The 24,436-nt window shown below is 56.3% G+C and overlaps 2 protein-coding genes across 3 annotated transcripts; one reads left to right on the top strand and one right to left on the bottom strand.

Annotated features, from left to right (window-relative positions):
* Nucleotides 1-251: 251 nt before the first annotated feature.
* Nucleotides 252-14,532, bottom strand: LOC122393698 (methionine aminopeptidase 1-like). The gene is made up of 10 exons (XM_043389940.1): nucleotides 14,214-14,532; nucleotides 10,737-10,785; nucleotides 9,865-9,918; nucleotides 9,327-9,410; nucleotides 7,087-7,276; nucleotides 4,265-4,389; nucleotides 3,317-3,448; nucleotides 2,327-2,536; nucleotides 1,645-1,740; nucleotides 252-525 (listed from the first exon to the last, which is right to left on the bottom strand). Exons 1-10 carry the CDS (start codon nucleotides 14,319-14,321, stop codon nucleotides 455-457), a joined length of 1,119 nt encoding a protein of 372 aa, XP_043245875.1. The 5' UTR covers nucleotides 14,322-14,532; the 3' UTR covers nucleotides 252-454.
* A 319-nt stretch (nucleotides 14,533-14,851) lies between these two features.
* Nucleotides 14,852-23,518, top strand: LOC122393697 (something about silencing protein 10-like). Of its 2 annotated transcripts, XM_043389939.1 has the most exons (7): nucleotides 14,852-14,921; nucleotides 17,235-17,718; nucleotides 18,595-18,821; nucleotides 19,718-20,350; nucleotides 20,676-20,777; nucleotides 21,174-21,380; nucleotides 23,080-23,518. In XM_043389939.1, exons 2-7 carry the CDS (start codon nucleotides 17,436-17,438, stop codon nucleotides 23,167-23,169), a joined length of 1,542 nt encoding a protein of 513 aa, XP_043245874.1. In that variant the 5' UTR covers nucleotides 14,852-14,921; nucleotides 17,235-17,435; the 3' UTR covers nucleotides 23,170-23,518. The 2 variants fall into 2 exon arrangements, with proteins under 2 accessions (XP_043245874.1, XP_043245873.1); XM_043389938.1 differs by lacking the exon at nucleotides 14,852-14,921 and having other exon boundaries at nucleotides 17,026-17,718.
* Nucleotides 23,519-24,436: the final 918 nt, after the last annotated feature.

The following is a 24,436-nucleotide window of genomic DNA, read 5'->3' as shown; positions in this document are numbered from 1 at the left end:
GTCTGATGGTGACACGGACACGGTCTGGCTCGGCTCGGGGGCTGGGTGACCAGCTGACCCGTCACAGACCTCACACCGATCAGCGGCCACAGCTCGCCGCTGGAACGAGGGCGATTCATCGAGAACCATTACCGTACTTACCACGAGACCGCAGCTCAGTGCTCAGTGGAGGGTGCCCTCAGTCGGCTGAACCCTCGTGCGTCTTCTGTCGATACCCCATGTGTGCCGTAAAGTCCGGTCAGGCTCAGACATTTTGTTAGCGCGAGTTACACATTGTATTCACTAGTCACGCGGCGGGCTGTTCTGACCCGGGGTGCCGGCGATTCACCGCCCGGTGTGGGTTCAGCCAGCGCGGCGGGACAGGGACACGCCGGCTCAGCGGCACAATTTATTGATAACACGGCACAGCAGGGGAGCCCGCGGCGGGCGGGGCGGGGCGCCGGGCGGCCGGCCATCACGAGGACGAGTCCAGGAAGCGCGGCAGCGTGGTGCCTTCCCGCTTGGTGAGTACGTCCACTCCGGTCTCTGCGGGCGCAGCGGCACCGGGTCACAAACGCTATACACAGCGGCACCGGGTCACACACACTACACAACGGCACCGGGTCACACACACTATACACAGTGGCACCGGGTCACACACCTACACAGCGGCAGCGGGTCACAAACGCTACAGAGCGGCACCGGGTCACACACACTACACAGCGGCACCGGGTCACACACACTATACACAGTGGCACCGGGTCACACACACTACAGTGGCACCGGATCACACACACTACACAGCGGCACCGGGTCACACACACCATATGGGGGACCGGGTCACACACGGTATATAGGGGCACCGGGTCACACACACTACAGAGCGGCACCGGGTCACACACTATATGTACACAGCGGCACCGGGTCACACACACTATATAGGGACACCGGCTCACACACACTACAGAGCGGCAGCGGGTCACACACACTATATAGGGGCAACGGGTCACACACGGTATATAGGGACACCGGCTCACACACACTACAGAGCGGCAGCGGGTCACACACACTATATAGGGGCACCGGGTCACACACACTATATAGGGGCACCGGGTCACACACACTACACAGCGGCACCGAGTCACACACACTATACAGCGGCACCGGGTCACACACACTACAGAGCGGCACCGGGTCACAAACGCTATGTAGGGACACCGGGTCACACACACTACAAAGTGGCACCGGGTCACAAACGCTATGTAGGGGCAACAGGTCACACACACTACAGAGCGGCACCGGGTCACACACACTACACAGCGGCACCGGGTCACACACACTACACAGCGGCACCGTGTCACACAGTGCCATGTCCGTCTGTCCGTCCGTCCGTCCGTCCGTCTCACCTGTGACCAGCAGTGTGTGCTCGAACTGCGCTGTCTGTCTGTCTGTCTGTCTGTCTGTCCGTCCGTCTGTCCGTCCGTCTGTCTCACCTGTGACCAGCAGTGTGTGCTCGAACTGCGCTGTCTGTCTGTCTGTCTGTCTGTCTGTCCGTCCGTCTGTCCGTCCGTCTGTCTCACCTGTGACCAGCAGTGTGTGCTCGAACTGCGCCGACAGTCCGTCTGGTCTGGTCTGTCCGTCCGTCTGTCTGTCTGGCAGTCTCACCTGTGACCAGCAGCGTGTGCTCGAACTGCGCCGACAGCTTTCCGTCGGCGGTGACGGCCGTCCAGTTGTCGGGCCACTGCTCGTCGCGCCACGTCCCTGGCGGAGCGCCGGGCACAGCGGTCAGGGGACTGTGACACGGCGCCGGTCAGGGCGTCAGAGACTGTGACACGCCGGGTCAGGGGTCGCAGGGCTGGGACAGGGCGGGGATCACGGGGTCAGGGCTGAGACAGGGCCTGGAGTCGGGGGCACTCAGTTGGTATTTCACCCTGCGACATCATGGGCTCTATGGTGCGTCAGTGTTTACCCTATGGTGCGATAGTGACTCACCCTGTGATACCGTGGGCTAGTCTATGGTGAGTCTGTGAGTAAACCTCCGATATCATGGGCTCTGTGTTCAGTTGGTGACTCACCCAGCGATATCATGGGCTCTATGGTGAGTTACTATAGAAGACTCACCCTGCGATATCATGGGCTCTATGGTAAGTTTGTGACTCACCCTGCAATATCATGGACTCTGTTCAGTAAGTGACTCACCCTGCGATATCATGGCCTCTATATTCAGTAAGTGACTCACCCTGCGACATCATAGGCTCTATGGTGGGTCAGTTATTACCCTATGGTACAATAGTGACTCACCCTGCGATATCATGGGCTCTATGGTAAGTTACTATTGGTGACTCACCCTGCGATATCATGGGCTCTATGGTGAAGCAGTGCCCGGGCCGCATCACGCCCGCTGCCTTGTTCCGGGCGTAGTGCGGCACGTTGGGGCTGCAGTGGAAGAGCCGGTGGATGCCGTGGCCGCAGTAGGAGCGCACCACAGAGTAGCCGCGCTCCGAGGCGTGCTTCTGCACCACGTTACCGATCTCACGGTACTTCTCACCGGGCCGCACTGGCGGCGGCGGAGCGGGCAGTCAGTGACTACACAGAGCTGCACCCGAGCGGCGGAGCGGGCAGTCAGTGACTATACAAAGTACCCGGCGGCGGGCGGACACAGGAGGGGACCGATCTCTCGGTACTTTTCGCCGGGCCGCACTGGCGGCGGCGGAGGGGGCAGTTACTGACCATACAGGGTACCCGGGCGGCGGAGGGGGCAGTCAGTGACCTCACAGAGCTGCACTCGGGCGGCGGAGGGGGCAGCGGAGGGGACCGATCTCGCGGTACTTCTCACCGGGCCGCACTGGCGGCGGCGGAGCGGGCAGTCAGTGACCATACAGAGACTTGTCCCCGGGCGGCGGAGCGGGCAGTCAGTGACTACACAGAGCTGCACCCGGGCGGCGGGCGGACAGCGGAGGGGACAGTCAGTGACCATACAGGTACCCGGCGGCGGAGGGGGCAGTCAGTGACCATACAGAGTACTCGGCGGCGGCGGCGGAGGGGACAGTCAGTGACCACACAAAGACTTGTCCCCGGGCGGCGGAGGGGGCAGTCAGTGACCACACAGCTGCACCCGGGCGGCGGAGCGGGCAGTCAGTGACCTCACAGAGCTGCACCCGGGCGGCGGGCAGACAACGGAGGGGACAGTTACTGACCATACAGGTACCCGGCGGCGGTTAATCAGCGAATCGGCAGCAGTTTATCGAAAAGCAGAATTTGTCTCAATTTAACCATTTCACCCTGTATACTGGGGAGGGCCGGGGGAGGGAGCGAGGGCCGGTCCGTAGGCACGTACCGATATCGATGGCCTTCTGGAGGCACTGCCAGGTGACGTTGACCAGGTCGCGCGCCTCGGCGCTCACCTCGCCCACCAGGTACGTCTCGTTCAGGTCGCCGTGGAAGCCGCGGTGGTAGACGGTGACGTCAACTGGCGGCACACCGGTCAGTGGAGGTCACACACCGGTCAGTGGAGGTCACACACCGGTCAGTGGAGGGCACACACCGGTCACTGGAGGTCACACACCGGTCAGTGGAGGGCACACACCGGTCACTGGAGGTCACACACCGGTCAGTGGGGGTCACACACCGGTCAGTGGAGGTCACAGACAGGTCAGAGGTCACACACCGGTCAGTGGGGGTCCCACACCGGTCAGTGGGGGTCACACACCGGTCAGTGGGGCCCCGTCACAGACAGGTCAGTGGGGGTCACACACCGGTCAGTGGGGCCGTCACAGGCCGGTCAGTGGAGGTCACACACCGGTCAGTGGAGGTCACACAGCGGTCAGTGGAGGTCACACACCGGTCAGTGGAGGTCACACACCGGTCAGTGGAGGTCACACACCGGTCAGTGGAGGTCACACACCGGTCAGTGGGGGTCACACATCGGTCAGTGGGGGTCACACACCGGTCAGTGGAGGTAAGACGGGTCAGTGGAGGTCAGAAACGGGTCAGTGGGGTCACACACCGGTCAGTGGAGGTCAGACATCGGTCAGTGGAGGTCACAGACGGTCAGTAGGGCCGTCACAGACGGGTTAGCACAGGCCAAACATGAGGTCAGCAGACGTTATATGTACAGAATACAGATACATGTACAGATACATGTAGATACATGGCCAATGGTGGAAGACGTCACGGTGTCACTGACTGCTGCCGTGACTGACCACAAGTTCACTGCGGCTGACCGTTGGTCCGCCGCGACCGCCCGCCACTGACCGTTGGTCCGCCGCGACCGACCGCCACTGACCGTTGCAGATGTCTCCCGACTGGAGCGGCCGCGCGTCCGGTATCCCGTGGCAGATGACCTCGTTGACGGAGGTGCAGCAGCTCTTGGGGAACTGGTAGTAGTTGAGCGGCGACGGGTAGCACTCCCTGTGACACGGGGGGGGGGGGGGCGGTCAGACACTGACGGGTAGCACTCCCTGTGACACGGAGGGGGGGGGGGCGGTCAGACACAGACGGGTAGCACTCCCTGTGACACGGAGGGGGGGGGGCGGTCAGACACAGACGGGTAGCACTCCCTGTGACACGGAGGGGGGGGGGGCGGTCAGACACAGACGGGTAGCACTTCCTGTGACACGGAGGGGGGGGGGCGGTCAGACACAGACGGGTAGCACTCCCTGTGACACGGAGGGGGGGGGGGGGGCGGTCAGACACAGACGGGTAGCACTCCCTGTGACACGGAGGGGGGGGGGCGGTCAGACACAGACGGGTAGCACTCCCTGTGACACGGAGGGGGGGGGGGGGGGCGGTCAGACACAGACGGGTAGCACTCCCTGTGACACGGAGGGGGGGGGGGGGCGGTCAGACACAGACGGGTAGCACTTCCTGTGACACGGAGGGGGGGGGGGGCGGTCAGACACAGACGGGTAGCACTCCCTGTGACACGGAGGGGGGGGGGGCGGTCAGACACAGACGGGTAGCACTCCCTGTGACACGGAGGGGGGGGCGGTCAGACACAGACGGGTAGCACTCCCTGTGACACGGAGGGGGGGGGGCGGTCAGACAAAGACGGGTAGCACTCCCTGTGACACGGAGGGGGGGGGGCGGTCAGACACAGACGGGTAGCACTCCCTGTGACACGGAGGGGGGGGGGGCGGTCAGACACAGACGGGTAGCACTCCCTGTGACACGGGAGGGGGGGGGCGGGCGGTCAGACACAGACGGGTAGCACTCCCTGTGACACGGAGGGGGGGGGGCGGTCAGACACAGACGGGTAGCACTTCCTGTGACACGGAGGGGGGGCGGTCAGACACAGACGGGTAGCACTCCCTGTGACATGGGAGGGGGGCGGTCAGACACAGACGGGTAGCACTTCCTGTGACACGGGGGGGGGGAGGTCAGCCAGAGGCGGCCTCACTGCCGGCCGGCCAGTACCCCGGCCAGGTCAGGTCACACGCCGGTCAGCGCGTCCCGACACGCCCAGTATCGTCAGCCCGCCGGCCCAGGCCGTCTATACAGGCGCGAGGCCCGGCCCCCCCCCCCCCACACACACTGTACACGGAACAGATATGTGGTCCAACTGCTCAGCCCTAGATCCATAGGCCTTACCATTGACGGCAATGTTTAATACTTGTGAGTTGTGACCTACCCCGGTCCCACCTCTTCATGCAGGCCTCTGGTCTCTGATCCCGCCTCCCTACAGGGTGTCCGGGAAGTCCTGGTGCTTTCAACTTTTTTAAACAAATGCCTTTGATTCATAGACACTCAATCGTAGATCCACACAATGACCAGGGACACCAAGCCACATGCTCCCGCTAAGTGCTTATTCAACGTAACCACCATCTGCGCCGACGACGGCCTCGACGCGGGGGCGAAAGCGCCTGCGCGTTTTGACGATGTAGGACATTTCCAGGTCCTCCTATACTGTAATGATGCGAGTCTTCAGCGACTCCAGGTTGGGACGAGAAGTGGCCTAGAGCTTATGCTGCAAACGCGTAGCACGCCTTAGTCGAGCGGGTTAAGGTTAGGAGAATAACCTTTAACCTAATCTCATTTCACCACGGTGATCTGGCCCGCCGAGACCCTCTGTCAGTTTTGCTTGGACGGCAGCGGCGCCGTTGGAGGGCGCTCTGTGCTGTTGAAATGCGAAGTGACCCGGCCTAATTAGGGTAAGTCGCCTTGACCCTCGAGTTGATGTGCCTATCCAGGAACCCCTCGTGGACCAGCCTGTTATTCATTTATTTGACATTGATGAAAATGATGGAACATTTTTGTCCATCAAACCCCTGATTTTCTTCGATTGTCGCTGAAATGCCGCTACTTTCTTGGCAGTGTTAGCATACCGCGGTCGTACCGGCCTGAGGATATTTTCTAAGGAATTTCTGAGTCGAAATAAGCCTTTACCTGATCAACCATTCGTCGAAAAATGCCACATCGCGCTGCAACTCTCGTCTCGTTCAAGCTGCACCGGGCCGCCGCGCGCCGACATTTAGCGACAAGGCACATCTTCGCCCACCTATCCATCCATCACTGAAAACGGTTTCAAGGTCATATTTGCACGACCCCTAGCTGAGCGGTCTACGAGTGGTCATGTCTGTGGTGATTGGCTGAATATCCAATAATCACAGCGCGCGTTAGACGGCGTCCGAAAAGGGCGCCAGGACTTTCCAAGACACCCTTATACATGTCCCGGCTGGTCCCACCTCCTTATGCAGGCCTCTGATCCCCCCGGTCCCACCTCTCTATGCAGGCCTCTGGTCTAACTATGTCCCACCTCTCTACGCAGGCCTCTGGTCTATGTCCCACCTCTCTATGCAGGCCTCTGGTCTGCGTCCCACCTCTACGCAGGCCTCTGGTCTGTGTCCCACCTCTCTATGCAGGCCTCTGGTCTGCGTCCCACCTCTACGCAGGCCTCTGGTCCCCCGGTCCCACCTCTCTATGCAGGCCTCTGGTCCCTCTCTCTACACAGGCCTCTGGTCTATGTCCCACCTCTCTATGCAGGCCTCTGGTCTATGTCCCACCTCTCTATGCAGGCCTCTGGTCTATGTCCCACCTCTCTACACAGGCCTCTGGTCTATGTCCCACCTCTCTATGCACTTATGCAGGCCTCTGGTCTAAATGTCCCACCTCTCTATGCAGGCCTCGTGGACGATGCGGTCGATGTGGTCGGTGGTGGTGCCCACGCTGACGGCGGCGGCCGCCTCCTCCAGCACCTGTCGGCCCAGCCGGCAGGCCACGCGCATACCCTCCACCTCCTCATCGTCCAGCGGCTTGATGTAGGCCGAGCCGCGCACCTTCTGCTCCGAGATCGGAACACCTGCCGGCGGACGGTATATACATACAGATACTGACACACTGACACATTCTGCTCCGAGATCGGAACACCTGCCGGGGGACAGTATACATACAGATACTGACACACCACCTGCGGCGCACGGTACAGAATACAGATACTGACACACTGACACACAGACACCGGCGGACGCACACACACCGGCGACAGAGTACCAGCCGCAGTACGGACTGAACGTCAATGGCAGGTGAGGCATCGTGTCCAGCCGGTACCATACCGAAACGACCCGCCCGGCGGCGCCCCGAGCAAGGAACAGTGTCAGGCAGGACCGACTGACCAGTGGCACTGAGCCCCTGACACAGCGGCGGCTGGGGCAGGAGCGACTGAACAGCGTCTGGGGCAGGAGCGACTGAACAGATACAGCGGCGGCAGGAGCGACTGAACAGATACAGCGGCGGCAGGAGCGACTGAACAGATACAGCGGCGGCAGGAGCGACTGAACACTGAACAGCGACTGAGGCAGGAGCGAGTAGCGACTGAACAGATACAGCGGCGGCAGGAGCGACTGAACAGCGTCTGAGGCAGGAGCGACTGAACAGCGTCTGGGGCAGGAGCGACTGAGCAGCGTCTGAGGCAGGAGCGACTGAACAGCGTCTGGGGCAGGAGCGACTGAACAGATACAGCGGCGGCAGGAGCGACTGAGCAGTGTCTGAGGCAGGAGCGACTGAACAGCGTCTGGGGCAGGAGCGACTGAACAGCGTCTGAGGCAGAGGAGCGACTGAACAGCGTCTGAGGCAGAGGAGCGACTGAACAGCGTCTGAGGCAGGAGCGACTGAACAGCGGCTGAGGCAGGAGCGACTGAACAGCGTCTGAGGCAGGAGCGACTGAACAGCGTCTGGGGCAGGAGCGACTGAGCAGCGTCTGAGGCAGGAGCGACTGAACAGCGTCTGGGGCAGGAGCGACTGAACAGATACAGCGGCGGCAGGAGCGACTGAGCAGCGTCTGAGGCAGGAGCGACTGAACAGCGTCTGGGGCAGGAGCGACTGAACAGATACAGCGGCGGCAGGAGCGACTGAACAGCGTCTGAGGCAGGAGCGACTGAACAGCGTCTGGGGCAGGAGCGACTGAGCAGCGTCTGAGGCAGGAGCGACTGAACAGATACAGCGGCGGCAGGAGCGACTGAGCAGCGTCTGAGGCAGGAGCGACTGAACAGCGTCTGGGGCAGGAGCGACTGAACAGCGTCTGAGGCAGAGGAGCGACTGAACAGCGTCTGAGGCAGAGGAGCGACTGAACAGCGTCTGAGGCAGGAGCGACTGAACAGCGGCTGAGGCAGGAGCGACTGAACAGCGTCTGAGGCAGGAGCGACTGAACAGCGTCTGGGGCAGGAGCGACTGAGCAGCGTCTGAGGCAGGAGCGACTGAACAGATACAGCGGCGGCAGGAGCGACTGAACAGATACAGCGGCGGCAGGAGCGACTGAGCAGCGTCTGAGGCAGGAGCGACTGAACAGCGTCTGAGGCAGGAGCGACTGAACAGCGTCTGGGGCAGGAGCGACTGAACAGATACAGCGGCGGCAGGAGCGACTGAGCAGCGTCTGAGGCAGGAGCGACTGAACAGCGTCTGGGGCAGGAGCGACTGAACAGATACAGCGGCGGCAGGAGCGACTGAGCAGCGTCTGAGGCAGGAGCGACTGAACAGCGTCTGGGGCAGGAGCGACTGAACAGATACAGCGGCGGCAGGAGCGACTGAACAGCGTCTGAGGCAGGAGCGACTGAACAGCGTCTGAGGCAGGAGCGACTGAACAGCGTCTGAGGCAGGAGCGACTGAACAGCGTCTGAGGCAGGGCCTCTGGCCACAGCGAGCACATACACAGTACAAAGTACAAACACCATACACTTAAAGTGCAACGACGCACACAAACATAGCCAACTGGTAGTCTGATTGCACAGTTAGGAGAGTGCAGTTACAGCGCACACGTCGCCGCCCTGACCCAGCGCGGCCGGCCCGACGTGCAGTGGTGGAGCGACTGCGGACCGGCGCGGGCGCCCTCACAGCCGGCAGGCCGGCCCTGTTACCTTTGGGGTGGTCGGCGTAGTCTGTGCGCGGTATGCTCTCCGGCACCTCCCTCTTGGGGCTGACCGGGAACGGGCGCAGCGCACCTGGCGGAGAAAACGGGAACTAATCTCCGCCCACACTGACCGCACAGCGCCCCTGGCGGACAGAACTGGAACTAGCCCCCGCCCACACTGACCACACAGCGCCCCTGGCGGACAGAGTGGGAACTAACGCCCGCCCGCCGTACTGCCGTGGTGCCGGGGAAGGCCGGCAACTCGGCGTCAGGCCAGTGGCCACCGTGTCGAGATCCACGCTGGCACGATACATAACGAACTGGTCCCATCAGCAGCGCAACTATTAACTTCAGTCAACGGATTACACTAAGCAAGAGCAAACTTCCAACCAAAACGTCCCTTTATCAAGAGAAAGGCCCGAGTTTGGTACTACGCGTTCCAGTGAGAGCCAGCCAGCAGCTTACAGTCGCTGCTGTCTGGCCGGTAGATTCACACGGTTTGGGCGTGCTGAGCGAATGCCACGGCTGTGGGTGGCGGCACTCACCAGTGAAAAAGTACTTGGGCCACGGGTTGTACCGGTCACTGTCCCTCTTCTCGGCTGAAACAAACACCAGACAGCCATCACAAACACCAGACAGCCATCACAAACAAACGCCAGATGGGCGTCCCAAACAAACACTAAACGGACGAACGTCACAAACACTCGTGAAAGAGATTCAAAACGAAAACAAACACCACACGCACGTCACGTTAGACCACCGGACGATACACTGTCGGATACTGGGTGAAGGACTGTGTTCCACGGACAGTACACACACGCAGGGGAGACGCCCAACTCCCACCGAGAACCGAAACCGAAACTCTTGTACCGAAATACCCAGCTAGGCAAACTGTCATTTGGATTCTCTTGGATTGTACACGCACGCAGGCAAGCGCTGCTTCCTGTTTCATGTAGTCCGCCTCTACAACTGTCACCTGATCTCCGCGACATGTCCGTATCTGCTTTTAGACGCCACATAGCGTCATTTTTACAGGTATCATGATCTATCTATGCGGTGGACAGTTTTATGTGATTTTGGCTAGTTTTTGTGTGATAGAGACGTGATTGTTTCACGCGTCGATTTTAACATGTTCTCTCCCTTTTATTAACACAAGTGACGCGACGCTCAGAATAGCCGGTATTGTATCGGAGAGTGCTTTAATAGTCAATATGCACTCAAAAAGCACTACCATGATAAAGAAGCTACAGAGAGGCAGCAGGCTTAGATTTGGAGTTTGTTCAAGATAATTCACCACCTGCACATACTTAAATACAAAAATGGTTTCCACTTCCACCGAGCTGGTTATTTCGGTGCCAGATCCCTCAGAGCAGTCCCGCCCTGCCACGGTCGCCGCACACAGCCGCCCAGGGCTCACCCTTTTTGTGGACGGCCTTGTGGTCCTTCCAGCTGGATTTGAAGCATTCCTGAAACATGACAATATCTGACATTAATACGACAAGGATTACATAGCTTTGTCAACAGAACACTCTCTGAAAACAAGGTTTTCTATTAAACTATGTCTACATTTTAAGAAGCAAATGAAATTTGTTGTGGCTATTTCACCTTCTCTAAGCCCCCAGACCATTTAACTGATGATAATCTGCATTCAAAGTTTAGGATATTGCAGGCAGATTTTGGTAAATGTTCAGAAAAACTCTGATACACTTTTAAAGCATAAATTTTGCATATTCTTACATTATTTGACATCCTGAATCCAAATATGATACTTACATGTGGCAAAAATACCAGAAATAAAGCAATCGAACCTGACCTAACCTTACATACTTACCTACAACCTACCAACCTACAATCTACAAACCTATAACCTACAGCCTACAAACCTACAGCATAAAACCTACAAACCTTCAACCTAACACAACCTACAACCTACAATTTCTGTTGTTGCATTTTTATATCAATGGCGCCACAATGGTAGATCAAACCTTTTTCTGAACAAATGCATGCCCAGATGATCGCACCATCCTCCCGGGTGTTGCATAGCCCTCTCTTGCCAGTTGCCAGCTGGATTAATATTGATATAGGAATCACTAGCAGATCCAGGGGAGGGCAAATATCAGCCACTTACCATAAATTGAGGGCATTTGAGTTTAAATAGAATAAAAAAACGAAAAAGTTTCATTAGGAATAAATTGCTTTAACCCGCGCCGTGCTGGTGGCTTGTGTTTTACGTGTCGTGCTTCTTCTTCTTCTGTTGTCCGGCGATTCCGGCGGGCCGATCATCGAGCCTCCGGCAGGAGGCCAGTCCTCCTGAAGAACCTCAGCACCGCGTCCGGGTCCTCTTGTAGCACCGTCAGTGTCGGGGTGTGGCCGAGGAGCGCAGACCGCGCCGCCTGGTATTTCGGGCATTCACAGACCACGTGTTCCGTGTCCTCCGGCACGCCACACTCGGGACACAGGCCGTCGGTGTCCGGCCTGTTCCATCTGGCTAGTGTGGCTTGGAGCAGTGGACAGCGGTTCGCTCGCAGCTGACGGAGCAGAACCTGGTCCCGTCTGGCCCATTCACTCTCATACTTCAGGCAGCGCCCGTCCGTCGCTCTCCGGTGTGTGTGCTCCGGGGGCACGGTGGTGTGGTACGTGCCAGACCATTTCTTCCAGCACACACCACGGATGGCCACTTTCGCCGACGGGAGGTCGATCTTGGCCGTTTCTTGAGGGAGGGTCCTTCCGGTGTTTGCTGCCTGGTCTGCCTGCTCATTTCCCGCGATGTCTGCGTGGCCAGGGATCCAGACGATTTGTACGTTCACTTTTCTGCGACTGAGATGGTTCAGGCCTGTCCATATCTCGGTAAGGGTTTCTGGGGCGGGCCCTCTGGTACCCTGTTTGAGGAAGGTTACCAGTGAGAGTGAGTCGGTGCACAGGCGGGTCGTCTTGACTTCCTTTGGGGCTCCCGCTGCGTCCCTCACAGCTGCCAGGAAAGCCACTTGCTCGGCCCGGTACGAGCTTGACCACTTGCCGGCCGGTCCGCTCCAGGTCGCGTTGCCTCGGCCTTGCTCGATGCGGACAACTCCCCCTCCGCCAACTCCAAACCCCTTCTCCGTGGAACCGTCAGTGTAGTAGGTTGAGTCCGTGGGCGGCAGGGATTCCAGGACGCGCTCCGCTGCCGCTCGCCTTCTTTCCGGTGGGTCATGCCTGGAGGTGGTGTCACCAGATTCCGTGTGGAAGCTGATCCTTCCTTTCCCCATCGACAGCCACGGGGGGCGCGGTGGCAGGGACATTGCCTCCCTCTCCGTCTCCTCGAGCAGCGCTTCCTTCGCGATCTTGGTCGCTTCTTCGCGCCAGGTCTGCCGGTTCACGAGCCGCTTCCTCATCTTCCTGGTGACCGTCTGTCGGGCCGGGACGCTGTCAGGGAGACGGATGACCCTCTCTCGCAGGATCGCGCCTTGTTCTTCAGCTGTGCTGAAGAATACGTGTCGTGCTGGGGGGGAATACGTGTCGTGCTGGAAGTACGTGTCGTCCTGGGGGGGGGGGGGCGTTTTCACGCCCCCCCCCCCACCATAACTCGGCTCCTGGGCCACGTAGCGACACGAAGTAAGCGGTAATCGAAAGAGCGTTAAAAATAATGATGGAAACACCTCAGCCATTTTTAGGTCAGGTCAAAGGTCAGGTCACCAGGTGTCATCGAAGGTCAAATTAAGTCCATTTCAATAATTTTGGAAACTGCCAACGGCTATCTCGGGAACCGATAGAGCTACATCGCCGCGGAAAAGTGCATTCGATAGCCCTTTTACAGACCTTTCTGAGTGTTGTTCTCAGACTTGACCTCAGGCCAACGGTTTAGCCTCCAGAGGGCAAAAACAGTAAAAAAAATAGCAATTTTCACGAAAAATGTTTTTCGGCAATAACGTTTGACTCAAGAGAGCGACGACATAACTTTTGGCAGCATCGTGTTCCTCTCGTCGAGACGCGTCGAATGAACTAAAAGTTGACCTTGAAAGGTCATTTTGAAAATTTGACCTCAGGTCAAGGTCAAGAGCTGACAGGAAAGGGTCATGCTGCTGCTGCATATCAGTCGATCCGTATCGTCAAGCTGAACACATCTGACGTGTTTTCACCGCTCTAGCACGTCTGTATCAAAAGTTATAGCCAAAAAACTGTTGGTAACCATTCATGACCTGAGATGACCTCAGGGCTACAGAGAAGGGTCATGGGTGCATTTTTCTAATTAAGTGTGTCATGTTTGCCTAAGAACCATTGTTTGAGAGAGTTTTGAATGACATTCGTGTTAAAGAAGCTCATTCTAATTTTCTCCTATTGACTTATAATGGAGAGGTCGCAAAATTGACCTGACCTTAGGTCACATACATCAAAATTCTGAGATAAATATTTTATACATACCATTACTCATATCAATCACTGAAAGCTTCATAGTGATCATTCAGTCGGTGTAGCTATAGTGAGCCTTTGAACCTTTTCTGAGGTACAGTCACTCAATGTGACCTTGTGACCTGGCGCTGACCTTTAACTACCCGGGTCTGAAATTTTCACATGTGCGGAAATGATGTATGAACAGGTGCACTAAAACTGCTTGCAGCGCCACTGTTTTTTTAATATTCGTGAAAAACCTGATAGGGTTGTATAAACACCCCTCAGCACAGTGCGGGTTAATCTGCACAAGAGAGCATAACGACTAGAATCTCAGTTTGTGAAATAAGGAGAAACTTCTTGGAAGGAAGCCCATGCAACATCCAAATTCGCCTTTCTGGATCCACCGGTGATAGGAATGGGGTAAAACAATTACCAAATTCTGGTCATTTGAACGTAAACTTTCGGCCACCAAGTTACGAAACAGAAGTTCTATCCAGGACAAACTGAAACCCAGGTAACAACGAACCTGAGAGCAGAAAAATGTAGGTGGTAAGTTATTCTTCAAACATGTGGGACATTGCAGACTTGCACTTTTATTGCATGCCGGAGTTTCGCAGACTCTGCCATCTGTCATTTTTACTGTCTGCAATTGCTCAATTAACTTAATGAAGTAAAATTACAATTTCCTGCTATTTGGTCCTTAAGCCACTAATTACCACCTTGAATGCTTCAAATATTCCAAGAAACAGCAATTGACTAAATTCCAATCATCAACTTCAACCACTGAACTCTATAATTTCAACACACGGACCACAACAAACTGCCCCTCACTGTCAGGTAAACCTGTTGGACTGCCCTTGGGACTGCCCACTTTGCACAGCTGAACAGCTGATGCTAGGCATCTAATAAAAAAAAAAGAGCTCTACAGCTGTTTTCATTCGATTAGCGTCACAAAAGTTCTTTTAACCAATAAATACTATTTTCTTTATGTATTTTTCGGAAAAAATATGAATACACAAAATTTTGAACAAAATTTATAACTTTTTTTTTGAAAAAAGGGAGCTGCATTGAGAAAATCAGCTGTCAATGTTGCAGATCTATGACACCGGAGTATTGCCTTTTAGGATGTACCCTTTATCTTCTTATGAATGCTACATATATTGCGCCACTGTTTCGAACAAAATGCTGGAAAACATGTGGGTTGATGTGCTGTATTTCTGTGGGGGATATAAAGGTATAAGTGTTGATTTTTAAGTTTTTTTTATTAAATTCAGACTACCCTAAAGTACACAGTTTCAGACTAGATTACTTGGGTTGTGGAATAGCGGGCAGTAGCCTGGTCTAGTGGTAAATGTCAACATAATTTCAGTAGTCTGGATCCATTTTTAATTTAATTAAATGTATGTTCTATGAATGTCCATTGTCCAAGTGGACATGTGTTTTGTACCAATGATCCACAGTAGACTCTGAAGGTACCTTTCTGGTCACTTGAAGGCAAACATGTGCTAGTTTCCTGATTTTGGCTTAATTACGTGGGCAGTGTTTCACAGCTCAGTAGGCGGAACTATGGTCAAGCGTACCCATTTTCGGGAACGCATTTTCGTTCCCATGTTTGGGAACGATAAACCCAAATATGGGAACGCCATGTAGGCATTATTTAAAACAAGAAAAAGAACCGTTAAATGACGTCCAAAAAATATAAAACGATCGTGAACCGCCTGATAGTTGTCTCAATATTGTTGGGAAAGAGTTTGATATTGTAAGGCCCATCGTAGTTTCAAATCGTTCCCCTATTTCTAAAGCAGTCCATCACCCGGGCCGCGAGCCCAAATTTGGGAACGCTCTCGTACACTGGCGCTGCAAGCGTTCCTTATTATGGGAACGGCGTACCCAAAATTGGGAACGATTTCACCGACGCCTTTCAGGGGCTCTTTTCATTAACAAGCATCACGTCCAACGCCGCAAATTATTGTTAACGCAACAATCATCAGATGACCTTTCCGGCAAGACCGTTGCATGTTTCGCCCGGTCTTCTGCGCTTTTATTCCCGTCGATCTCGCAGCGGGCACGCCCCCCTCTGCAGGATTACGTAATCCACAACGCTCAGCGATGTTCAACAAGGTCTTCCATACCTATATCCACCGTCCGCGCCGAGGGTGGAGACATGTCAAGCACCTGTCTGCTAATCACCGAGAGTTGACGAGCACAAGAAGTATCCAAAAATGGGAACGCTGAATATGTTACACCCGTTACACCCTCAAAACACCTAGTCCCAATGAAAATCTAGTTTTTTTCTTTCTTAATGAGTGTAAGTGGCAAAAGGCCTGGTAGGATGGGCACGAGGAATGATCGAAATCAGCATAAAAATTATAAATAAGCCACACAGAGCGACCTATATCAGAGAAAATCCCCCCAAACGATCATGCTTAGAAACGCCGAAGACAAAAACCACGCTCATGACGCTGCTTATAAAACAACGCTAAACAGCTAGCATCCAAATAAAATATGTCTTTCAGGACTGATAAAATACAGCTGAATGATTTTAAACCACTGAAACTGAGTTTACAACAGTAGTTCGGTAAAATCACTGACGTTCCACGCGGTCGATCGCCCCGACACCAAAAGTCAACAATATTACCTCGGGACTGTCCGCGTGTTCGCTTGCATATGTCAGCATCTGGTGTCGCTAGAATGAAACTTCATAACCAGGCGAAAATTATTATACTTGACCTCAAAATGTAAAAAATGCTTCATTTTCCTTAAAATTGCATGTTAAATGTCATGTAACCCATATTTCCACCATTCTGCCATTTTTAAAAAATCATTAAAAATATCATTCCACGGTCAATTTCCTTGTTCCACGGTCAGATTAAAGATAACTTTATGGAGATTTAGTAGATACTTAAATCAGCGTGCACTTTTTTGAGACGTGATGCACTTTTGAGTTTTAGTGGGCGAACGGCCGAAAAATTGCCTTCCGTTCTCATAAATGGGAACGCCCGTTCCCATATTTGGGAACTCCGTTCCCAAAAATGGGAACGTTCCTATATTTGGGAACTCATGACCATAGTTCCGCCTACTGAGCTGCTAGCAGCATCCTGCCAGCACATTTTTCAAGCTGATGTCACAGATTGTGGTAGTGTTAGAGATGCAAGTTTGTTGATGTCTTCACGGGAACCCAATTTGACAGTTGTGCTAGTAGCAGCTATGAAATGGCCATGGAGTCTGGATGGAATTATACATTAAAACTTAGAAAGCCTTAGTGAATACCTATTTAAACCTTGTTTAAAACCATAAACCGCTGGTGAATCTGAAGTCTGAAATGCTTCTAGTCTAGTTCTTAAGTTTAATTATTTTTTCTCTTTTGTCAATTTTCCAGCTGAAAGCTATGATCTTTTGCCTGTTGAAATTAGTTGAAATCATGCCAAAAATTAACATGACCATGCCACCTTACATTAGTTTTGAGTTGAGATAGCCAACTTGGGGCCCCTGGCTCACAATTACCTGATTGGGTACTCACAACATCAAGAATATATAAATGTTGCAGGTGCATCAGTGAGCTGCAGAAGAACTGCCAGTGCAGATCGTGCAATTGGTGATCTGAGCCAGCTACTCTGCACATTCAAAGCCTGACTGAGGACAGATACAGGGAGTGAGGTCACAGTTGGACACAGGACTGTGGTCCGTCTGAGGGGGCAACAGTCCATCTGAGAGGGCAGGACTCTCTCTGAGGCGACTGCCAGCCGCCATGGGCCGGAGGAAGACCCGCGGCCGCCGGCCGGCCGCCGCCGCCTCTGCCGCAGCCGGCTCGGATGACGAGCTGGTGCGCTCCGAGCTGGACGAGGACGAGATGCGCGACGAACTGGACGAGTTTGAGCTGCGCCGCGAGCGCGCGCTGCTGGCGGACGGCGGCGGCGCGTCCGGCCGGCCCGCCGCCGCCGCCGCCGTGCGATCCAAACACACCGAGGTGCTGGCCTTTGACGACGACGACTCAGCGAGCGACGACGAGTACGGACAGCTTCCAGACGGCGGTGAGTAGTACGGACAGCTTCCAGACGGCGGTGAGTAGTACGGACAGCTTCCAGACGGCGGTGAGTAGTACGGACAGCTTCCAGACGGCGGTGAGTAGTACGGACAGCTGCCAGACGGCGGTGAGTAGTACGGACAGCTTCCAGACGGCGGTGAGTAGTACGAACGGCTCGGGGGGGGGGGGGGGGCGGGACTGCGGGTAGTACGGACAGCTTCCAGACGGCGGTGAGTAGTACGGACAGCTTCCAGACGGCGGTGAGTAGTACGGACAGCTGCCAGACGGCGGTGAGTAGTACGAACGGCTCCGAGGTCGGGACGGTGGGTAGTGCGGACAGCTGGGAGGCCCGGACGGTGGGTAGTATGACTATGGACAGCTGGAAGGGCCGGACGGTGGGTAGTACGACTATTGACAGCTGGGAGGGCCGGATTATGGGTAGTACGGACAGGTGGGAGGGCCGGACGGTGGGTAGTACGACTATGGATAGCTGGGAGGGCCAGACGGTGGGTAGTGCGGACAGCTGGGAGGGCCGGACGTTGGGTAGTACGGACAGCTGGGAGGGCCGGACGGTGGGTAGTACGACTATGGACAGCCGGGAGGGCCGGACGGTGGGTACGGACCTTATCTGATCTGATCATGCAGATGGCTAATTCGAGCCATTTTCATACATAATAAGTAAGGATTCAGTCTCATTGGCCAGCTGTGACCGCCCCCGTCTCTGATTGGCCCGCTCTGACCGCCCCCGTCCCTGATTGGCCAGCTCTGACCGCCCCCGTCCCTGATTGGCCAGCTCTGACCGCCCCCGTCCCTGATTGGCCAGCTGTGACCGCCCCCGTCCCTGATTGGCCAGCTCTGACCGCCCCCGTCTCTGATTGGCTAGACGCGGCGGAGGAGGTGGACGGCGCCGAGCTGTCGGGCGGCTGGGGTAAGCGCAAGGCGTCCTACTACAGCACGGACCAGGTGGACGAGGACTGGCGCGGCGCCACGCGCGAGGAGACGCTGGAGGCGGCCGAGCTGGAGGAGCGCGAGGCGCGCGCCATCCAGCGCCGGCTGGCAGAGCAGCTGGAGCACGACCAGCTCGAGTTCGGCACGGCCGCCGTCACACCGGTCAGTGCCGCCGTCACACCGGTCAGTGCCGCCGTCACACCGGTCAGTGCCGCCGTCACACCGGTCAGTGGCGCCGTCACACCGGTCAGTGCCGCCGTCACACCCGTCACACCGGTCAGTGCCGCCGTCACACCGGTCAGTGCCGCCGTCACACCGTCACACCGGTCAGTGCCGCCGTCACACCGTCACACCGGTCAGTGCCGCCGTCACACCGTCACACCGGTCAGTGCCGCCGTCACACCGTCACACCGGTCAGTGCCGCCGTCACACCGGTCAGTGCCGCCGTCACACCGGTCAGTGCCGCCGTCACACCCGTCACACCGGTCAGTGCCGCCGTCACACCGGTCAGTGTCGCCGTCACACCGTCACACCGGTCAGTGTCGCCGTCCCACTGTCACACCGGTCAGTGCCGCCGTCACATCGGTCAGGGGCTGTCCCACCGTCCCTCCCGTCCCGCCGTCACACCGGTCAGTGGCTGTCCCTCCCGTCCCTCCGTCACACCGGTCAGTGGCGCCGTCCCTCCAGCAGTGATTGTCCCTCCGTCACACCGGTCAGTGCCGCCGTCCCTCCGTCAGTGACCGTTTCACGGTCCCTGCCGTTCGGCGGTGCGCAGCGTCAGACCAGCTCGGCGCCAGCAGTGGGAAGCAGGGTATCTATGTGCGCCCAGCGAGGGCCGGTGGGAAGTTCAAATGTCTTTATTTTCCAGTTTGGAAGCGTCCTGACGGACTTGGGAAACATAGCAGCCTGTGTCAGGTTGTGGAGACGGTGTTGGAATGTCTTTGGGATGAGGCCACCGATACAGCATCTGACCCGAGTGTAGCCGTCCGCCCGGCCGCGGTGCTCTGTACCCCGTGTCTACGCTCTGCACTGACTGCTGCTGTGTCTGGTGCCGGCAGACGGCCGGTGACGCGGCGCCGTCGGCCGGCGCGCTCTCGGTACCGCTCGACACCAGCGGCCTGTCGCGCGCAGAGCGTCTGCAGCTGCTGCGCCGCCGGTGTCCCGAGCTGCTGCCGCTGCTGGACGAGTTCTCCCGCCGCGCCGGCGAGCTGGCCGCCGCGCTGGAGCCGGCGCGCGGCGCCGTGACGCGCGGCCAGGCGGCCGGCCCGGGCGCCGCGTACGTGACGGTGCGCCGCCGGCTGCTGCTGCTCTACTGCCTCAACATCAGCCACTACGTGACGCTGCGCGCCGGCCGCGGCGACACGGACAGCCACCCGGTTATGCGCCGGATCGCCCAGTGCGGCCGACTGCTGGAGGCGCTGGCGCCCGCCGACCGCGCCATGGCGCCGCACCTGGAGCGACTGCGCCGACTGCTGGCCGACGGCGTCCCGCTGCGCACCGTGGCGGCGCCGGACGCAGCCCCCGCCGCCGCCGCCGCCCCCGCCCCGGCCGGGCGGCGACTGAAGGCGGCGCGGCGGCGCGCGGCGCCCGCCCCGACCGGCGCCCAGTCGGAGGTGGACCGCCAGCTGGCCTCGCTCACCATGGAGATCGAGGGCCTCGAGCGGCAGAAACACCGACTGGCCGCCGAAAAGGTGCGTGCCGGATGGGCAACGGCCGCCGGGCATTGCTCGGTACTTCGAAATGGCATGAACCCTGAGTCATTCCTGTATATGTTTTCATATGTCAGTGGTCGCAGCAATCTTTCCTCTATTTCATGAGCTGCAAGTATAGACATTTGTTGTCGTGGCTCACTGTCGACGTTGTGAGGGCGGCAAAGCCCGTCTTTCGTCGTTCGTCTGCGGTCTGCGCCGTGTGTGACCCTTATGTGACCTCGCGTGCCCCGTATGTGACCGTGTGTGACCCTTATGTGACCGCGTGTGCCCCGTGTGTGACCTGGCGTGCCCCGTCGGCCGTCAGAAGGAGGCGGGTCCGACGTTCACGGAGCGGCGCCGCGCCGGCCAGGAGCGTCACAACCCGCTGACGCCGTTCAGACGGAAGGAGCGACCCGCAGAGGGCCGGGTGAGTACAGGGGCGGTCACAGGGGCACAGGGGCGGTCACAGGGGCAGTCACAGGGGAGGTCACAGGGGCGGACCACAAGGGCAGTCACAGGGGCGGTCATAGAGTCGGTCACAGGAGCTGGGTCACAGGGGCGGTCACTGGGGCAGTCACAGGGGAGGTCACAGGGGCGGTTACATGGGGCAGTCACAGGGGCGGTCAGTGGTCACAGGGGCGGTCACAGGGAGGTCACAGAGGGCGGTCACAGAGTCGGTCACAGGGGTGGTCACAGGTCATAGGTCACAATATCGCAGTGGTGAGTCGCAGTGCCGGGCAGTGTGAACTGTGTATATACCTACAGTCTGTGGGCTATCTGTGCAGTATTGACCGTGTCTGACTGTCCCCCTGTCCTCGGGCAGGCGGGCGGCGGCGGCCCGGCGGCGGCGGCCGACCCCGGCCCCGCAGACCCGGCCGACGCCGAACACGACCCCGACCAGAAGCGCAGCATCACCTACCAGATGGCCAAGAACAAGGGGCTGATGCCCAAACGCAGCCGCGAGAGCCGCAACCCGCGCGTCAAACACAAGGAAAAGTTCAAACGGGCGCTCAAGAAGCGCCGCAGTCTGGTGAGTAAACTGAACACTGATGTTTTGCAGTAAGGCACGAACACGGGTGTTCCCGTGTCCCCATATATCAGCTGTGTGTTTCCGGGTTCTGCGGCACCTGAGCGAGCGTCATTTGAGCGAACGACATTTGAGCGAAACATTTTCAGCGATTATCAATTTAAGCGATTGGCTTTTTACAGCGATTGTCAAGTCGGCGAATTCAATCACAGCGATTATCAACTTAAGCGAGGACCAGAATCAGCGAAACCAGATTGAGCGAATACATGGAGGTCAATGGGGGACCAATTGAGCGAACACAGTTACAGCGAAACCGAACGCGACGGAAGTCAATCATTTGCTACTTTTCGGTAATTCTTGCCCTTGGAATACCCGCTTGGTAGGTATGTGTCATGCTTCAAGCTGCGCGCGGCAAATTAAAAATTTGCTTTTTGCTTGGAAACCACAAAAATATCTGGCCTCATTCTTCAACCTTGATCTGGAAATATGGAACGTGAGAGATAGGACGATGGAAGGAATGCCAAGGACCAATAATAAACTCGAGGGATGGCACAGGGGGATCCAGTCTATGTTTCAGGGACCTCACCCAAATATCTGAAAATTCGTACGTTGTTTGTATGTATGTATGTATGTATGTATTGACGATCAAGAGCAATCCACAATCGGCGTGGCGATTACACTCCTTTGTTTGGGCAAGAACAAATTTTACAACATGGGGAACTGATCTAAATTCAAGCGGGGGAATTTCGCGAAAAACAGCACAAGCAATATGAATCTCTGAACAAACGTTTGGTCTTCATTATTGGCAAACAGCAGAAGGGGGGGGGGGGTGAAAGCAAACCGCTGGAATTTTTGAGAAATTTGGCATTAAATTTGGAGCTTAATGTCTGAAATTTGAACGTGACATCCGCCATCCAGTTCCGGATAACCATGAAAAGTTCCGGAAACATTCGTTGTACGTACGCTCGCAAAAGAAAAAAGAAAAAAGAAAAAATACACCGTTACGGGACAATGAGGTGCTTCGCTGAAATGACAGTCGCTCAAACTGTAGTCGACGAGAAAGATGTCGCTGAAACATAGCTTTCGCTTAAATTGATAATCGCTATATTTGATAATCGCTCAATTTGATATTCGCTAAGTTGCCAGTCGCTGAAAATGGTTCGCTCAAATGACGTTCGCTCAAATGACACTCGCTAAAGTCGCTCGCACCGGTGTTTCCGTTATCAGTTGTATGCGTTTGATATCGATATATCAGCTGTGTGTGTACAGTCTTAAAAGTACTGCGCAAAGTAACGGTGGATCCATCAAGCCTGACCGATGAAGGACTACTAAATTTGAGTCACCGAAGCAATTGACCTGGGGAATGGACGTCGGACGAGGATGTCAATTGCTTCGGTGACTTTCAAATTATAGCAGGACCTTCCTCGGTCAGGCTTGATGGATCCACCGTTACTTTGAGCGGTACTTTTAAGACAGACTGTACGTGGTTCAATACAGGTGTATGTGTGTGGGATGTCGATGCAGCCGCATGTGCGTCTGTGATATCGATATATCAGCTCTGGCCGCCCGTGTTCCCGATATGCTATAATAGCTGTGTGTCCCGATGTATTATCTCCGTGGCCGTGCTACCTTCGTTATGCATCGCCTCTGGCTGTCCGTTTCCGATAAGTATATCACATCTGTGTTCTGCCCGCATCCACAGGTGCGTCTGCCCAAGAAGGAGCTCCAGAAGTATGGCGGAGAGGTGTTCGGCATCCGCATGGGCGCCGTCAAGAGCGTCTCCATTAAATAGTGACAGAAGGCGGCGTCAGTCGGCGCAGCGACCGCAGGCGCTCCGTCCGGACTGCCGCCGTGTGCGGTCCGCGGTCCGTGTCAGGACCGTGTGGTCCGGGGTCTGTGGTCCGGACTGTCTGGGACGTGTGGTCGGTGTCCTGTGGTTCGGGTCTGTCTGGGCCGTGTGGTCCATGTCATGTGGTCCGGACAGTGTGGTCCGCGGTCTGTCTGGGCCGTTTGGTCCGTGTCATGTGGTCCGCGGGCCGTGTTGTGTGGTCCGGGGCACGGACCGTGTGGTCCGGGGTCCGCGATGGGCGTCTCCTTGTTCAGTACAGCGTGGCGTTGGGAACAGAAATACACGGGTGCCTGCGGACACAATTACTGGTCGTCTGTACACCTGGGGTAATGTCCGATAGAAAGTGAGCGCGGCGTATTCCCTCCCCCCCCCCCCCCCCCCGAGGCCCAGCCCCTCCTGTCAGCTCGAACCCAACCCAGGTCGTTGGTGCGGCTCCCCACAGTGGGCCGCGTCTCGGCCGGGCCAGGGTAAGAAATAGCGACCTGTGACAGTGTTTTGGTTATTCTCCGACACTGGGACGGTGTGTATTTGTTCTGCGACACTGTGACGGTGTGTATTTGTTATTATCAGACACTGGGACGGTGTGTTTTGGTTATTCTCCGACACTGGGACGGTGTGTATTTGTTATTCTCCGACACTCCCCACAGACCTGTGACGGTATTCATTGGTTATTCTCCCGACACTGCGACGACCTGTATTGGTTATTCTCTTCGAAAGTACCGTAAGTACTTATGGCCGTGACCGTAGGTATTAGTTATTCTCCGACACTCTGTTGGTGTGTATTGCTTATTCTCAGACAATCCCCAGAGACCTGTGACGGCCCAGGACCACACCGTGACGGTGTGTATTGGATATTCTCAGATACGGTGACGGTGTGTATTGGATATTCTCAAATACGGTGACGGTGTGTATTGGATATTCTCCGATACTAGTGTGATGTGGCTATCCTCGTACACTCCCCAGAGACCTGTCACGGTATATGTATTGGTTATTCTCCGACACTGACGGTGTTGTTGGTTGTTCGACACTCCCCGTTAACCTGTGACGGTACATGTATTGGTTATTCTCCGACACTGTGACGGTGCAAGTATTGGTTATTGTCCGATACTGTGACGGTGTTGTTTGTTATTCTCCGACACTCGCCGTTAACCTGTGACGGTGCATGTATTGGTTATTCTCCGACACTGACGGTGTTTGTTATTCTCCGACA

Source organism: Amphibalanus amphitrite, unplaced genomic scaffold, assembly GCF_019059575.1.
Source record: "Amphibalanus amphitrite isolate SeventyFive unplaced genomic scaffold, NRLGWU_Aamphi_draft 000548F_arrow, whole genome shotgun sequence".
In the NCBI taxonomy this organism is placed as follows: domain Eukaryota; kingdom Metazoa; phylum Arthropoda; class Thecostraca; order Balanomorpha; family Balanidae; genus Amphibalanus; species Amphibalanus amphitrite.
This window is presented reverse-complemented; position numbering and strand designations above follow the sequence as displayed.

What these genes read in the sequence shown, in the direction of transcription:
- LOC122393697 (XM_043389939.1), top strand. Translation starts at nt 17,436, where the DNA reads ATGGGCCGGAGGAAGACCCGCGGCCGCCGGCCGGCCGCCGCCGCCTCT. An exon ending in CGGACAGCTTCCAGACGGCG is followed by an intron (nt 17,719 to 18,594) that starts GTGAGTAGTACG and finishes CTGATTGGCTAG; the next exon opens with ACGCGGCGGAGGAGGTGGAC. An exon ending in TCAAGAAGCGCCGCAGTCTG is followed by an intron (nt 21,381 to 23,079) that starts GTGAGTAAACTG and finishes CCGCATCCACAG; the next exon opens with GTGCGTCTGCCCAAGAAGGA.
- LOC122393698 (XM_043389940.1), bottom strand. Translation starts at nt 14,321, where the DNA reads ATGACAGATGGCAGAGTCTGCGAAACTCCGGCATGCAATAAAAGTGCA. An exon ending in CTACATTTTTCTGCTCTCAG is followed by an intron (nt 10,786 to 14,213) that starts GTTCGTTGTTAC and finishes GTCATGTTTCAG; the next exon opens with GAATGCTTCAAATCCAGCTG. An exon ending in CTACGCCGACCACCCCAAAG is followed by an intron (nt 7,277 to 9,326) that starts GTAACAGGGCCG and finishes GTCCGCCGGCAG; the next exon opens with GTGTTCCGATCTCGGAGCAG.